Here is a 16,578-nt window from a genome sequence, read left to right on the forward strand (position 1 = left end):
TCTTGGTAAGTCTCCGATCGTCTGTCCCCTCATAGTCTATTAATGGGTAGGGCGATAATTTTATAGGGCGTCCACGCTCTCTTTAGATGTGTTTTTGATAACTTAGCGGGGGTTCGATGTCAGCTTTTCGAAACTTGAAACATTTATAAAAATTACCAAATTGAATTTTGTGTAATTGGTATATTAGCTTACATTTCGTGTAGAAAATATTAAAACCGTGTTTTGAGTCCCAATGGCCTATGGATGGCCCTCTTGAAACACAAGGAAACTGATCATTCAGCCAACGAGAGAGAGCCATGCCCAGTCTAAGAACAATGTACAAAAGGAGGGGGGAGGGGGGGAGGGGGCAACATTTCCTAGGCGACTGCGGGGTTCCCGTTTTTTCTGGGGTCGCACACAGCCGTAAGAACACCAAAATGTGTTCGATCATTGGATATCTTTCTGCCCTTTCGACCTTTGTCAATGGCGTCTTCAAAGTTTTGAACTATGAACTGAACAATGGCTCCTGGTGCATCAATAGCTACCACTTTATGACCCCTCTCTTCCAAGAATGCCGTCTTTTCGTCTGAAAGTTCGACGTGATCGCCATCGATGAACGTCAAGTTTTCGTATTTTACTACGTTTGGAATTAGCTGCAGAGACACAACAAGGCTACATTATAATGTCAACTGTTTGTGGCAAGAAATTGTGCCTGGAAATTGAGTAACAAACAAACAAACAAACCTGATGATACACCCTTGACCTTTCAACAGCTGGGAAAGGTTGGAATCCCAGGGAGAAATAGTTGAGGAAAACCTGAATTACTGCCGGAATTATCTTCATTCCTCCGCTACCGCCGAGTACCGCAATCAACCGATCATCCTATGAAGGATCAAACAACATTTCCAAGCTAATAATTGAGGATCATAATAATGTAACCACCCAAGCCCGCTAGCAAATATTATGTTATTTAGCTTTCTTTTTTAGGCTTCCCCTCAAGATTTTTAAAACGTGTATGCTAGGGAGAGGTTTCCACGCCCTTATAAAAAATGTTTCGTTCTCCTCCCCAACCGATGTGGGATCTCACAATCCACCCCCTTTAGCGTCCAGCGTCCTTGCTGGCACTCGTTCCCTTCTTCAATCGACGTGGGACTCTCCCAATCCACCCCCTTCGGGGTTCAGCCTCCTCGCTGACACATCGCCCGATAGCTAGCTCTGATACCATTTGTAACAGCCCAAGCCCACCGCCCGTAGATATTATCCTATTTGGGTTTTCCCTTTCGGGGTTCCCCTCAAGATTTTTAAAACGCGTCAGCCAGAGAGAAGTTTCCACACCCTTATGAAGAATGTTTCATTCTCCTCCACCAATGTAGGATCTCACCGATAAACTTTTGAATATGATATTAGAGCAAAGTCATGAATATCAGAAGATCCAAAACAATCAAATGTGTAAATAAGAGTTGTACCTTTGTGACAATAAGAGGTATCATGGAAGAGAGGGGCCTCTTGTTTGGCTGGATGAAATTTGCAGGTGCTGGGGGGAGTTTATCTGGAGAGATATCTGTGGGTACAGAAAAGTCTCCCATTTCATTATTAAGAACAATACCAGTAGAAGGTGAAAGAAGGCCAGCCCCAAAGTGCTCATTTACGGTTGTTGTCAATGAAACAGCGTTTCTCTCTGCATCCACAATGCAAAAGTGACTAGTTCCACTATCTCTTAGCTGATTCCACCTAGTAATTGTAAAGAACAAGTTAAAATTAGCAAACTTAGAGCAAATCTAAACATTTAAGACATCAATAACCTTGTTCGAATTCCAACAAGAGTTCGAAGAGAATAACGGGCTGAGCGTGTTTTTTTCATTTGATCGATACCTGTATTGATAGTAATCCGGAGGAAAAGTAGCGTTGTCGATTATCTTTTCCTGAATTTTCTTAGCAAATGATGGACTGAGCATGTTGGAGACAGAGTTGCTAATGTTCGAAAACCGAGGATCGCCCAAGTTCATTCGCTCGGCATACATGTGCTTCAATGCTTCGATTAGTCGATGTAGGCCAAGATTTCCCTTGGTGGCATCAGGATCATTGTAGCTTTTGAAGATGTTCATTACCTGTTCATTCAAGAATAGAGTCTGGAATCAAAAGGGATTTCAGAAAAGTTTTAAGTAGGAGGTAAAGAGAGGACAAGACCATAGCAAAGCCAAGTGTTCCACTTGAAGGAGGTGGCATGCCATGCACTGTGTAGCCCATTGCCTCGGTAGTCATTGCCTCGGTTACTTCAACTGTGTAGTTCCTCAAATCCTCCATGGATAATATCCCACCAGCTTCCCTCACATCCTTCACCAACTTCTCTCCGACAGCACCGTTATAGAAGGCTTGCGGCCCTTGATCGGCCACAGCCTCTAAGCTCTTGCCTAGCTCAACGTTGTAGCAAGTGTCGCCTGCTTGTACTATTTTACCATTTGGTGCGTAAACTCGTCTCAACCCAGGATCATTTAGGATCATGTTGGTAGAGGAAACTAAGGACTGTCCTACATAAGGAGATATCACAAACCCATCCTTGGCAAGCTTTATAGCAGGCTCAAATAAGGACCGCCACGCCAAACGGCCATATCTCAACCAAGCTTCATGAAGGCCAGCTATCTCTCCAGGAACTGCAATTGATAGTGGCCCCAAACTTTTGGCAGTCACATTGGTTTCATACATATCCTGCACATTGCCAAAATGAAACAGCTTACAACTTTTCACTCTCCTTTCTCCAGGATTGTTGGAAGGGATGGGCTAATCAAGAGAATGGTCATAAGTTTATGTAAAGAATCTATCTCCATTGGTATGAGGCCTTTTGGGGAAATCAAAATCAAAGCCGTGAGTGCTTATACTCAAAGTGGACAATACCATACCATGGTGGAGAATCGTGGTTCCTAACATGGTATAAGAGTCATGCCCTTAACTTAGCCATGTTAATAGAATCCTCAAATGTCGAACAAAGAAGTTACAAGCCTCGAAAGTGTAGTCAAAAGTGACTCAAGTGTCGAACAAATGGTATATTTTGTTCGAAGGGCTCCAAAGAAGGAGTCGAGTCTCAATTAAGAGGAGGTTGTTCAAGGGATCCATAGGTCTCAGGAGAGGCTCTGTGGTGTACTTTGTTCGAGTGGAGTATTGTTGGGAGAGAGTCCTACGTTGGCTAAGTAAGAGAATGATCCTAGGTTTATGAGTAAGAATGGAATGAGGCCTTTTACAGAAACCAAAAGCAAAGTCATTAGAAGCAAAGTCATTAGAGTCTATGCTCAAAGTTGACAATATTATACTATTGTGAAGAGTCGTAGCCATCTTTTTACGGTGTACTTTTGAGAGTTGCAGGCTAAAAGACAACCATCTGTTCTACCAAAAGAGGGAGAGATTTTGAACCTGAGATGCAGCCAAGGGTGCGGTCTCCCGGAAATCAATAGCTGTGGTTTGCAAAGTCGATGCGGATCGGACAAGCATAAAACCTCCACCGCCTATCCCGCTCCACATCGAACCCACCACACCAAGGCACAATGCAGTTGCGACGGCAGCATCAACGGCATGCCCTCCCTGCCTAAGCATCGACGCTCCAATTTCGGAGCAGCGGCCGTCATCAGCAGCAACAACTCCCTTCTCTGACTCAACAATTTCGGGATTACTGATATCTATTCCACCAGAGTGCTTGCTTTCCTCATTAAATACCAAACCATTAATGGAACCTCCAAGGATATAGCCAACAACTACATAAAGAGACTCAAACGAGTTCGAATCAGTCGCAAATGTTCAGGTAATCGTAAAACAAACGAAGAAGTACAATTTGACATCAACAAAACAATCGCTAATGCAACAGTTCGAATCAGTCGTAAAACAAACGAGTTCGAATCAGTCGCAAATGCAACAGTTCAATCTGAAGTAGAACTTGACATCAACAAAACAATCGTGAAACAAAAGAACTCCGAAATCATTCAAGACAAACGAAGAACTAAAACAAAGTCAAAATCGTCGTAAAACAAAAGAACTCCGAAATCTCCTCAATAAGGCCGAACAATTACCCACAGATGAAACTTTTCTAGCCCTTGATTTACGATGAATCCAAAATCTAAAACGAAAACATTCAATACAACAGAAAAAAATAAACGAAGGTGAAGATTAGCTGAACTACCTGCGATGGCAAGTAATCCAAGCGGAACTAAAATCACTCCTCCGCAACGCCTCTTGTTCACCAATTCACGGCGGCGCAGTAATGGAGATTCCATCGCTAATCCACAGATCCTCTCAAAGAATCGCTGACTTTAATAAAATTGCTTCGAATTCTAGCTACCAAAACGCAGAAGAAGTTACGTATTAAATAATACATCCGTCATCTTATTCATTTCTTCCTTTTTTTTTTCTGACTTCAACGGATTTCAACCTCTAATTTTGTCGAAATTGTGATATCTTGATGAGTTAATTTAAATCCAATAAAACAAAAATGTAAAAATATGTTTTTATTTTTTTCACAACAAATTTAATAATGTATTCTCATCCGAAAATATGATATTTCTCTATTGAGTCGTTTTCAATAATTTGGTGTCCACGTGTTAAATGATAATTGGACGACAGTTCTTTTCTGCCCGACTCGTCAGCTTCTTTGGCAGCCAACTTTTATTTGTTTATTACTCTTACGCGACAAAAATGGAAAGGCTCCAACTAATTTGTGACCATTAAAATTTATCTTATTTTTTAATACAAAACATTAAATATAATTTAATAATTTCCATCTGTACCTACCAAGGTTTGAACCTGGACACAAAATTACAACACCGTTCAGCAATAATCACTCGTGTGCATCATGGTGTTCCCCGCCTTGTTAGTCCCCTATTTTACAGTATTATCTACACTATACGGCACAATGAGTCTCGACAAGGGTGATTGTCGGCTGTCGTCATGAATTAACTCAACAGTCTATTCTTCTTCTCCCTCCATTTTTCCTCTGTATCATGTTAGTTTTCTTTGCATGTGGATTCTGTGAGGCACGATCGAAGGTCGTTGGCGTATACTTGGCGTCGAGGGAAACGTGTAGGGTGAGGTTGTGAGAATTACGGCGAGTCGTCATTATTGCCAAAGCTTTTTAATGACTACTAAAAATTATTAATTATAACATAATTAAGTTATAATTAAAGTGACAATTATCAATATAAATGACCATCCATTCTTAAATTTGTAATTTATTTTTCAAAAATTCCAACCATGCCACCATAATTATAATCTAATTTTGCTATAATTAAATTACAATTTATTAATTACAACCAAGTTCAATAAATATAAAAGATTATCTTTTTAAGTCATCTTTATCTTTGATCTCTTCCATCTTTGACTTTAGTATAGCACGGTTTTTTAATTAAACCCGAAAAAAAAGAAAAAATGGTTCTTATCACGAGAATCACATCATAAACATCATTATCTAATTTTTTTTTCTTAAAATTTCTATCAACGTTATGATAACATTAAGAAATCAGCAATTCCATTGACATCGACATTTCAAATAGCTTATTTATATTGTAATTATCAGTGGAAGAAGGTTACGATACGAAATTGGTTCATATAATGAGACAAATGAATGTACTACCATGCCATAACTTTCAATGCCCCGTTCAACGAGGGTCAAGAGGTCATTTACAGGAATCTTGCTTTTTTGATCTGAAACAAATCAAACCAACAACAATGCCAATCCCACTCGAGAGGTGACAAATCTGGCTCCCATCTTCAGACAAGCTTAAGAGTTACTTTAAACATGACAAAAGTAATTTTGACTGTTTCTACCTCTACCCACATGCATAAGTTTCAAGACATGTGATTGATAGGCGTCGTTTCCCTTCAAGCCCGGCTAGCTTAGCTTCGACCGGTAGCGTTGGCTCTACTTTAATTAGAGAAAATTGTGTGAAAAATGTGATTAAAAGGAGTGGGCATTGAGTGGGAAGTTGAAAGTATAACGGGGTGAAATCGAAATTCGAGAGAGTTGAGGGAGTGCGCGATAAATATTGAAGTGAAATGAGAGACATGATAGAGCAATGACCGAAAAAAGTGAAGAACACCGGGAAAAAGCAGAGCGCGTGTATCACACGTGTTCATATTTATAGCCCTAACCCCCAATGTTTGTGGGCTTAATAGTGAAAGGCTCGTTTAAAAATAGCCCAATGGGCCATTGCTCGGCCTGCAAAAGAAATGTTAATTTATGCATTTAAAATTAATAGAAAAATCGCCATTAATTAATTAATTAATATAAATTTTTAATTTGTTTTTATTTTATTTTATTTTTTATCTTCCTTAGTTAATAAGATAAATAAAAACGTGACTGAGTTGGTACCGACCACTCTTTGAAGATCGAAGCAAGTAATTTACATACCAGCTGCTTCAGCCTTTTTCTATTGATAGAGCAGTTTACCAAATACTTGAAGTCGACCGCAATAACACTGGTAAATAGGCTACGTACACCTTTACTTACTTTTTTGTTGATGTTTGTTCGGCTCGAAATAAACAAATAAATATAATTCTTTTCAACTCCAAACACGTAGAACGAAGGAACTAGAGTTCATATGAATATGTGTTTGTGACATAAATTCTCACTCAAACATATTTGCATTATATTAATCTTATTACACAAGGCAATAAAGTTTAGATGAAAATTTTACACACACGCAAAATAATATAATTCGCTCACAAACTACAAACTATAAATACGACAGCAATACTTATCCTAGACGTCCGATACCAAGCTTGGGTTCATGAACCCACCATGGATTTCATTTCATGAATCCTTGATCTTCATCTTCGTCTTGATCATGATCATCACCATTTAAGCTTGGAGGGGAAGTACTGCAAAAAAAAAAAAAAAAAAAAAAACGAAGCAAAAACTACCCTTTTAATAAATGAATATAAATAATAAATAAATAAAAAAATAAATTCGTGTTGAGTTTTAACCTTTCGAATGAGGGATTGGTAGTAGGGTTTGACCTTTTCGACGTCAACAAGAACTTTGCTCTTGCTGTAAAGGTCGTAATTGCTGGAAATGATTTTAAATATTAAATAATTTTTCATTTAAAAAAGTACAAAATTATAAATAAATAAAAAATTAAAATTACTTGAAAACTGAAAGCCACTTCAAATTCTCAAGATCCTCCTTGTTCATCAAGTGTCGATATGCTCCTTCCCGATGCATTGCTAAAAAAAAAAAAAATTATTAATCACTCCTCAAATTTATCTATGTAATTAATTTACATCATTCTATGTACCAAAAAAATAAATAAACTTACGATAAAATGAGTGATATCTGATGATAAATAATCCGGCCGAAGGTAGAGTTGTTCCATTTTCTTTAGCAACCTATATATTATTGAATCAAAGTTAAATAAAAACTATTTTCTAAAAAGGGTTAATGTAATACGTTATATATTAAAACATATACCATGTACATATAATCGTCGTGCCCCCAAGAGATCACTACATTGTCGAGTCCACATCCATGAGAATAGATTCCATATTTTGTGTTGTAAGCTGGATTATCCTGGTCTATATTGTCTTTGAAGTACTGCATAATATACATCCCATAATAAAGAAATATTAAAATTTTGTGGATAATTATATTGTTTTTATTTTTTAATACTTAAAATTAAAAATAAAATGAAAAAGGTAACAGTTTTGTTACCTTGTGATGAACAATTGACTTATCAAAGGCACAGCCAAGAGGATATGTATCACCTACCAAATATTTGATTAATTGATTAATTAATAATTAATTAATTGATATTAAAAAGTAGGATAGAGAAAAAAAGAACATACCAACAACAGCCCATTGAGGAAGCCCTCCAAAGATAGGAAGAAGGAGAACCTTTCCAAGATCTGAGACCCCAACAGTATTATTATTTTATTATTTTTTCATTTTATAGAAATAAATAAATATATATATATATATATAAAATAGGAAGGAAAATATGACCATGGATAAGGGCAGTCAAGTGGAGCCAATCTTCGTTGGGATAGTCTTTTCGAATGGCTTCAGCAGATTGGAGTAAGTGCTGAATCTGAGGCTCATCCAAATCTGGATCGCTCTCATCCACCACTTCATTCAGCAGCTCACAGCATTCCCATATGCTCATTTCTGTTTTGTCCAACTTCCCATACTCTTCTCTCATTCTCTTTACCTGTTTTTCCACCAAAACCATCCTTTTTAAAACCCTAATTCCATCTCCGACTCCAACGACATAGTTTAAGACTCGTTTGAAACGACTTTATCTCACTTTTTTTTACCTTTAAAATCCTAATTTCACATCATACACAATATCCCGTTATCGTTTTTTTGTGAGTAGCGTAGACGGCAAATAATACAGTTTAAGATCTTATTGAAAGGATTTTTAGTAATATCAATAATTTAACAATTTTTAATTTCTAATTGGTAATTTAACTTAATAAAAAAAATTAAGTAGAAATGTAATTGAACTTACAAAATCATATGTTTGGTTGATGTGGTTCAAGCGGTAGAGTTCTTCGACGGTCTTTTGCCTTGCGCTTTCGGCGTCATAATCCCTGCAAAATATATTCACACAAATAGAAAAAAAAATTAACATAATATTTTTATTAAAAAGATAATTGGATATAATTTTTTTTCTTATCAATAAAATTAAAATAAAAAATTTCAAAAAATTACTTTTATTAAAATATTTTGTTAAATTTTAAATTTAATACTAATAAGTTCATAAATTTATATATAAAAAATATATGAAAAAATGATTTTCTTTTTTTTGTTTCGAGATTATCAACTTGTAGCTATTGCAAATATAAAAATAAATAAATAAAACTAATAAACAAAGAAAATTGAGAAAGGAGATCACAAAATGACCTGAATGAATGGCCAAAGGAGTTGATTTTGGGGGCGAGGAAAACGGCGTCGTTTGGCGCATATTCTTCATTTTCAAATTCACCGTCCAATTCCGATTCCGATTCCTGAGAAGGCTTCTGGACCTCAGCAGAAGTTGCTGTAGAGTTAATCACAACAAATTTCAATCTCATTTCAATAATTAAAATAATTATAAAATCGAATGAGATTCAATAAGTATTGCTCTGTTTCTTTTGAATAAACATTTTTCAAATTTTTTTATTAAACAGAGTAAAATCTCAGAGTGACCTCAAGAACGAACGCATCGAAGAACATATTGGAAACGCTACACGATTCGAAAACGATGAAAAGATTCAGCAAAATTCAACAGAGAGATCGAAATCGTACCGTATTGCCGCTGCGCGTTGAGGATCGCCGATCGGAAAGTCGAAGGAAAATGCCGAGAAAGCGACGGAAAATGAAGGAAAGTCGAATCCGCAGATCGCTGAGATTTTTCCTTCTTTCTATGGTGAGTTTGGAACTGAGAAACTTCGCCTTCATTTAATGGCGGAGACGACTCCTCGCCGGAGAATTGGAATCCCTCCGAATTCTCTACTGGAAACAAAAATAAATAAATTTATTATTACTTTTTATTATAATAAAACACTATTTCTTAATTTATCAAATTTAAAATATTTAAAAATACGAATAAGACTTAAAAGCGGCGGAAAACGACGTTTGATTTTATTTGGTTGAGTATAATAATATTCTTATATTATTATTATTATTATTATTATTATTTATTTAAGGTTTTCAAGAAGAAAAAATTCAAAATACAAAGGAAAAAACATTTTAAACCGTAAATAAAATAAAACCAAAGCCACACAATATATTCAACTGTACAGCTCGAAACTAAATTAAAGGTAAATAAATTTAGGCTTTAAATTTGGAATCCATGACCCAAGGACATGTCGCTTTCGTTTGGAGCTTTTTAAAAGATTTTATTTATGAAATATACATTTACACGGTGTCAAATTTGGAAGATGACGTGGCAAAACGTGGATGGTTTATTTTTTTTAATACAGAGCGTCCACTAGGCTGGGGTTGTGTTCGAGAAGTCGCGTCAATGGGTCAAATGTTTTTATTTTTATTTGAGAATATAATAATAAACCTTTATATAAAATCACTTTTTAATTTTGTCTCCACTCATAGTTGTGCTTTTAACAGCTTTTCTAATTTTGTCGTCTCTCTTGTTTTTTTTTTTGTTTTTTTTTTTTTTTATTCTTATGTATCTAATTATTAATAAAAAGAATCTATAATTTTAGCTTAGGTAAATTAAATAAACATTCCCTTTAAAATAAATAAAATTTATTTTTTTAATCTAATTATATATATGAACTAATTCAAATAAAAATTTATAATATATATATATATATATATATATATATATATATATATATATATATATATATATATATTTCTCTCTTTAGCTTAAGATTAAGATTTTTATTAATGGATATTACTTTATAAAAATGATTTAAAAGCTATATTTTTAATTCAATTATCAATAGAAATATATAATTACATAAAATATAGTAAAAACCCGTGAAATATTCAAAATAATTTGATAAGTAGTAAAATTGACGTTTAATATTCAAATAATTTTTACCCTTTTTAATACACGTTTCTAAATTTCAATATCCATGAAAAAAAAAAGTCTACCTAATTCACATCTACGTCAAAATAGAATTTATTTTTACGTCATAGTCAATAAAAAGAAGATTACACATATATAAAAGAGTAATTTCAGTCGAATTAATTAATTATTCTTTCAATGTTAGTTGATGGTAAATTACCGTTTTATCCTTAAAGAAATTAAAAAAAAAAGGAGGGTGGAAGTAGGGAACCTGAGGAAGGCAAGAGGGGGTTGAGACGCATGGGAGGGAGGCCGAGCATGGCCATAAATGCAGAAACATTGGGCTTCCTCGGAACGGCTCTCGGCGTCTTAAACTCATCGGAAACGCCATGAGTGAAGTCGCAATGAGCGTCCTTGACCAAGCACCGCCGTCCGCCGGCCGCCGCAAACTTCCTGAAAGGCTCAATGAACCACCTGTTCATTGTCGAGAATCCTTCGGTGTGCTGTCTCCGCCGCCGAATTCGCCTCCTAACTGAAGTTCGGGTGGCTTCGTGGCTTCGGGTTTAGCCTCAAATTTGGGTGTTTTATTTTCTCATATTTCTTCTCTTGCTTCTGCCCTTTTATCTTCTCCTTTTTTCGTCCTCCATATCTGCGCCAAATAAATTTGGCCTCACATTTCATTTCGCACGTGCCATAATAAACCACATTCGGTTGGAGTGTTTAGTGACTAATAATTTAATCACCAATAATTTCATCACTTTAAGACATATCAAACTGTTTGCTTTTTCCAAATATGATGTCTTTTCCACGAGTTTCTTATTTATTTATTTATTTTCTTATTTTCTAATTCTTATCTTTTTTTTTTTTATTTTATTTTAATATATCATGTATCATTAATTGTTTAATTTAATTATTGATTAAAAAATATAATAAAAAACATTATTTATTTATATAAAATTTTAATAACAATAATGTGTAACACCTCAATAAACTAAATTAAATAATAATTTCAGAAATTAATTGTAACACTTAATAGAATTTAAAAATTTATGAGTATAATTCAATAATTCTCATAGTTCATAAATAGGACGACTAGGCGACCATGTAGATTCTTTTTTGATATGGTATGGCCTTTTCAAAGCACAAAAGAATTTAATTTTTAAATTTTAATATTGTTTTTTTTAATCAATTTGTAATAATTGATGTCGAAGATATTATTTTTAACTTAATTATAAACAATTAGTAATATCATTATTTTCATGATAAATTTAAATTTTTTTTTTAATCAAATAATAATAATAATAATAATTACGATGGTGAGTATTTATGAAGAAAATATTAATGTGATTTATTAGAAATGATGGATTGAAATTGAATATGAAACTAAAAGTATATAAAATAGGTTATCATGCAAAAGGAGTACTTTAATATGGATAATGTCCGATTGAAAATGTTACTTTTTTAAAGATTGGGATAATAAATATTGAATATTTGTCCCCCACGTTTTGCAATAATTTTTCTACCAAATTTATGATTGAGGAAAGGATAGTGACACCAAATTCATTATTCTAACTAAAATGTTTGGTTTCCGAAGCCGGTCTCCGAGCAGCCATAAATGACTCATAAGCTTATTTCGAGCTAATTCTTAACACGTTAAAAAATAATCAAAGTTTTTATTTATTTTTGGATAAATGATAATTTAGAGCTATGATATTTTATTAATATATTTTAAAAACATTTTATGTACTTTAAGATTTTATTTATACTAATTATGATCATCAAATATGAATAATGCCGCTCTTGAAATGTCCCATGAAAAGTGAGTTTTATTTTGAGGGTATATAAAGCTGTGTGTTGGATGATGGAAGTCCCACGTCGGCTAATTTAGGGAATGATCATGGGTTTATAAGTGAGGAATACTTCGCTCCTCGAAGGCAATGCGGTAAAAAATGACTAAGACTCCAAAGGAGTCGAGCCTCCAACACTTTGCTCGAGAGACGGCTAATTTAGGGAATGATCATAGATTTATAAGTGAGGAATACTAAAAAGAGCTCAGCTGGTTATATGTTTAGATTATTCAAGCTTAACATGATCAATGTTGCATGTAAAATAATTCAAATCTCAAACTTGAGTTGGTAGGTTAAAATATTTGATCAACAATATAATTCGAGTTTGTCATTATTTACGTGATGTAAGGGTATATTTGACATTTGCATTAATTTGCTGGGAACAGCTGTGGTGACTGGGCTTCTCTGTACTTTATCTGGTTTGGCCCATATACATGTCCAGCAGCCCAAGTATGAATTTGGGCCGATTCAATGATAAGATATTCAGCCCATCATTGGAGTACCAATCGAGCCCGGCCCTTATCCCCATATAAATAGAATTGGCGGAGTGAAAATTGGTAGTTTTTGATTTGATCTACGGAAACCAGTAAGTAGATTGCCGCGTGGAGACGAAACAGCGACGTGAAGAGAGCAGGAACTCTAAATCTTCGTCCTCCAGTTTCTGGAGCGATTGAGGAAGCTTTCTACTTCAAATTCTTTCGATTCATTTCTGCTTCTCATAGTTCCGTCTCAATCTCTCTGGTTTATCGACTTTTGGTAGGAATTGATTGTTTTTGTTTTCACCGAAGTTGATCGGCTGTTTGAAACTAAGCATTTGGAACAAAGCGTTTGGTTCTGATTTTGTTCTTTGTTGCAGAAGATCGAGAGAGGATTCTTGTTGCTTAGCGTCAACAATGTTTAACAGGCTTTTTGGTAAACCTAAACAAGAAGCCAATGCTTCGGCTACGTTAGAGAAGCTAAGCGAGGTACGTCTTCACTTTGTTGTTCTATTGTTTTAGATATTCTTTTTATGCAAATGATCTTTTCCTTTAGTAGATTGTTCTGAACTCTAGCTCTATTTCTTTCGATCTTGATTGATATTTGACTTCTCGATCTTTCACCTCTTCCAAATATTATTGTTTATGACGACTTAGTAATTGGTCCTCCTTGACGGAGTATTAGTGTTTATGACGCCGCGATAATTGGTTCTCCTTCTCCTTGACAGAGTATTAGTGTTTATTTGGTTCTTCTTTTTACTTGGTCAAGTGGTGGTTCCGGTTGAGAAATCATCGTCTTATTTGAATTAGGTTAACATGTAATTTTACACTTGTTCGGCTACTTGTAATCGCGGTACACTAGGTGAAATTTCACAGATGTAAGAACTGAAAACTGTGTACTACATTTCTATGCTATTCTTCTATGCGATTATATTGGAGTGGATAGTTGAAATCATGTCCAAAGTGATGGTAATTGTGATCGCACAGACCTTTTTAGTCTAACAAAGCTTTTCATAATTATTACCAATGTTTTTGGGCGCTTTTTTTCACTGTCTGTTATGATCTGTTTAGACGCTTGAAATGCTGGAGAAGAAAGAGAATGTTCTTGTAAAGAAGGCATCTGCAGAGGTTGAAAAAGCTAAAGAGTTCACAAGAGTGAAGAATAAACGAGGTATGGCCTGAAATTGAGTGATCTCATTATGACGATATTGATTTCAATTTCCTCTGATTTTTTAAATGTGTGGAGAGTGATTAAGATTTAATTAATACCTACGTTGTCGACTCTGAGGTGTAAATTTGATGTCGCACCATACCTGGTTTTCTCACGTTTCGAAGTTTTTTAATCCGTAAAAACTTTTGAAATGCAAGTTATGCTTATATCAGTTTACTGCAATGTAATAATCTGCAGGAACTTTTTTAATGCTGTTTTTCAAGTACCTTTTTTTGTTCATTTTAGTTATTTTTTATTATTAGAAGGAGAATCTTGTTCTCAATGAATTCTACGAAGCAGCTTCTCGCTTGTTAGGGAAATAATCTCATGAACGGTTTTGTGTGGGTTAGAGAATACACACTGCATTTTAATTTTTTTTTTTTTTCAAATAATTAGAAGGCATTGTGATTTGAAAATGTTGATATCGCTCTGTTCATGTATATAATCAATCTTGATTACATGACAATTGTCCGGTGGTAGTCTGAATACAGCTGTTCTTGAGTTAATAGAGCCATAAGGACTTAATGTTTTTCAGATTCCATTCACAATCATTATATTTTGTTTGCAGCGGCCATACAATGTTTGAAGAGAAAGAGACTCTACGAACAGCAAGTAGAGCAGCTTGGAAATTTTCAATTGCGTATCCACGATCAGGTGTGCTGTAGTCGTTATTTACTGATTGGATGAGACGTCTATTTCTTTTACTTTCATGAGCTGCAATGAAGCTTTTACTCAAAACCTATTCTTACTCTTGCAGATGATCATGTTAGAAGGCGCTAAAGCTACGACGGAAACTGTCGATGCTTTGAGAACAGGAGCATCGGCAATGAAGGCAATGCAGAAAGCAACGTATGACTACTTTTATTTGCCTTTGTGGTTTATAATCTTCCAGAATTTTGTTCTTGCTGGGTCATTCAATATCTATAAAAAAATAAATCAATCTATGTTATGTAATACATCTTAGCACGTCTTTTAAACATACTATTATTATTGCCTGAAAATTGTACAATATATCTGAACTTATTTCATCACTTCATTCATCTAGTTAAGCTAGCAGTCTGGAGAAAATGCGATCAAATTTTGATGCCAGTTTATTTAAATATATTTTAACGACCTGAAATTTGAATGATTTGTGAAACTTTTTTCATGTTTTAGTGAGAAGTTAAAGCTGTAGTTTATATAGTAAGTAGCTTAATTATTCGGAACTTCTTCAGAAATATTGATGATGTGGACAAAACGATGGATGAGATTAATGAGCAGACGGAGAATATGAAACAGATACAGGAAGCGCTATCAACTCCAATTGGTGCCGCAGCTGACTTCGACGAGGTTGTTAATCTTTTACTCTTTCCTATTATTAATAGCTTATATCTAGTAAGTATCTCATCCAGTGACTATGGTTGCCATTCAGGATGAATTGGAGGCGGAACTTGAAGAGCTGGAAAGTGCGGAGATGGAAGAGCAACTTCTCCAACCGGCGTCAACAACTCCTGTTGCGCCCGTTTCCGTCCCGTCAGGCCGAGTACCTGCACGCCCTGTTCTTCAGAAGAGAAATGCTGAAGAAGACGAACTCGCAGCTCTGCAAGCGGAGATGGCCCTCTAATCAGGTCTTGTTCTTTCAACGTTTTAGATTTTATTTGAAAAGATGTCAATGGAGTATATGCACTGTTATCTTGCAATTGAATCGGTGTGATCTCCTGGCAGATTGTGCCATCCAAGGAAGCTAACGATGGGCGTTCGTTCAAAATTGCATACGACCTATTTGGGCCTTCGTTCAAAATTGCATACGACCCATTCTTCCCTGCCGCGTGAAGTGTATATAAAGAACGCGAAATAACTGTAATCATCCTTTAAATCCTTTACTTATCTATACTCTAAATTGCAGGGAATGCAAACATTGTGGTCATTTTAAATTTAATTTCATAATTTTATTCATTTCTAGGTTTATAACAGTAATCGCATATTGGTTTAGGAAGACTACTACTAATAAATATGTTTTAAAATTAAGTTCGGAGTTTTTGTTCCTGGTTTTTCAAATTCAGGATTTTGAAGTGAAAGAAATTTTAAACTTTAATGTTCACAATCAATTCATCAGTCAGTTTATAGGGAGCTTCCTAAATGAAACAGAAGATATGAAAAAGTAACAGCTTTTTTGTTGCTTTTTCTAGTTCATAGTGAGCTTCCTAAATGAAAAAAAATAATACAAATCACATTTGAAAATTCGTTTAAACAATTTGTAAGTCTCAATACAATCTCCAGTAAAAGTTTGAAATTTTGATATTTAAAAAAATACATATAGCAAGAAAGGATATTAATAACAAGGAATGAATTAAAACCTAAAGAATAAAATGTCGCAGACTTTATACACAAGCAAAACAAATTAAATTTAAATGAATCCAAATAGTTCTAATATCGTAGACATAATTTGAAAGTAGAGAAGCTCACTATATTGGAGGTCATTTGAAAGTAGAGATGAAAGAATAAAAGAAAAAAATCAGTATAGATTTGTATGATTGAAGGTCATTTTCTTGAGATCTACCATTTAGTAAATCCTTCCCCTCTCCTTTACCCTTATA

General features: G+C 34.7%; 3 protein-coding genes across 8 annotated transcripts; 1 reads left to right on the forward strand and 2 right to left on the reverse strand.

The window, feature by feature from the left end:
• Positions 1–165: 165 nt before the first annotated feature.
• GGT4 (gamma-glutamyl transpeptidase 4) lies at positions 166–4,433 on the reverse strand. Of its 2 annotated transcripts, none has more exons than XM_023665746.2 (7): positions 4,145–4,433; positions 3,385–3,722; positions 2,167–2,685; positions 1,852–2,087; positions 1,446–1,710; positions 724–861; positions 166–632 (listed from the first exon to the last, which is right to left on the reverse strand). In XM_023665746.2, exons 1-7 carry the CDS (start codon positions 4,236–4,238, stop codon positions 357–359), a joined length of 1,866 nt encoding a protein of 621 aa, XP_023521514.2. In that variant the 5' UTR covers positions 4,239–4,433; the 3' UTR covers positions 166–356. The 2 variants fall into 2 exon arrangements, with proteins under 2 accessions (XP_023521514.2, XP_023521515.2); XM_023665747.2 differs by having other exon boundaries at positions 3,385–3,667; positions 4,145–4,428.
• A 2,148-nt stretch (positions 4,434–6,581) lies between these two features.
• On the reverse strand, positions 6,582–11,096 carry LOC111785339 (inositol oxygenase 4-like). Of its 2 annotated transcripts, none has more exons than XM_023665749.2 (12): positions 10,741–11,096; positions 9,242–9,445; positions 8,858–8,993; positions 8,463–8,544; positions 7,958–8,162; positions 7,801–7,860; positions 7,667–7,719; positions 7,427–7,549; positions 7,275–7,344; positions 7,104–7,182; positions 6,943–7,024; positions 6,582–6,837 (listed from the first exon to the last, which is right to left on the reverse strand). In XM_023665749.2, exons 1-12 carry the CDS (start codon positions 10,949–10,951, stop codon positions 6,811–6,813), a joined length of 1,332 nt encoding a protein of 443 aa, XP_023521517.2. In that variant the 5' UTR covers positions 10,952–11,096; the 3' UTR covers positions 6,582–6,810. The 2 variants fall into 2 exon arrangements, with proteins under 2 accessions (XP_023521517.2, XP_023521516.2); XM_023665748.2 differs by having other exon boundaries at positions 9,242–9,448; positions 10,741–11,095.
• Positions 11,097–12,881: 1,785 nt separating this feature from the next.
• LOC111805940 (vacuolar protein sorting-associated protein 32 homolog 2-like) lies at positions 12,882–15,937 on the forward strand. 4 transcript variants are annotated; one of them, XM_023691240.2, is made up of 8 exons: positions 12,882–13,072; positions 13,173–13,281; positions 13,864–13,963; positions 14,571–14,656; positions 14,760–14,851; positions 15,217–15,331; positions 15,414–15,609; positions 15,707–15,937. In XM_023691240.2, exons 2-7 carry the CDS (start codon positions 13,210–13,212, stop codon positions 15,603–15,605), a joined length of 657 nt encoding a protein of 218 aa, XP_023547008.2. In that variant the 5' UTR covers positions 12,882–13,072; positions 13,173–13,209; the 3' UTR covers positions 15,606–15,609; positions 15,707–15,937. The 4 variants fall into 4 exon arrangements, with proteins under 4 accessions (XP_023547008.2, XP_023547010.2, XP_023547009.2 ...); XM_023691242.2 differs by having other exon boundaries at positions 13,176–13,281; XM_023691241.2 differs by having other exon boundaries at positions 12,882–13,037.
• The last annotated feature ends 641 nt before the right edge of the window (positions 15,938–16,578 follow it).

The sequence above is a fragment of the Cucurbita pepo genome, chromosome 11 (genome assembly GCF_057944985.1).
Source record: "Cucurbita pepo subsp. pepo isolate OVF chromosome 11, ASM5794498v1, whole genome shotgun sequence".
In the NCBI taxonomy this organism is placed as follows: Eukaryota; Viridiplantae; Streptophyta; class Magnoliopsida; order Cucurbitales; family Cucurbitaceae; genus Cucurbita; species Cucurbita pepo.

Excerpts from the sequence above, each read along its gene's own strand:
- GGT4 (XM_023665746.2), bottom strand. The coding sequence starts at position 4,238 with ATGGAATCTCCATTACTGCGCCGCCGTGAATTGGTGAACAAGAGGCGT. Across the intron at positions 2,686-3,384 it reads CACCCTTGGCTGCATCTCAG|GATATGTATGAAACCAATGT; the intron begins GTTCAAAATCTC and ends GGCAATGTGCAG. Across the intron at positions 862-1,445 it reads TACCTCTTATTGTCACAAAG|GATGATCGGTTGATTGCGGT; the intron begins GTACAACTCTTA and ends GATCCTTCATAG.
- LOC111785339 (XM_023665748.2), bottom strand. The coding sequence starts at position 10,951 with ATGAACAGGTGGTTCATTGAGCCTTTCAGGAAGTTTGCGGCGGCCGGC. Across the intron at positions 7,183-7,274 it reads CAGATATCACTCATTTTATC|CAATGCATCGGGAAGGAGCA; the intron begins GTAAGTTTATTT and ends TTTTTTTTTTAG. Across the intron at positions 7,025-7,103 it reads AAGTGGCTTTCAGTTTTCAA|CAATTACGACCTTTACAGCA; the intron begins GTAATTTTAATT and ends AATCATTTCCAG.
- LOC111805940 (XM_023691240.2), top strand. The coding sequence starts at position 13,210 with ATGTTTAACAGGCTTTTTGGTAAACCTAAACAAGAAGCCAATGCTTCG. Across the intron at positions 13,282-13,863 it reads CGTTAGAGAAGCTAAGCGAG|ACGCTTGAAATGCTGGAGAA; the intron begins GTACGTCTTCAC and ends TGATCTGTTTAG. Across the intron at positions 14,657-14,759 it reads AATTGCGTATCCACGATCAG|ATGATCATGTTAGAAGGCGC; the intron begins GTGTGCTGTAGT and ends TTACTCTTGCAG.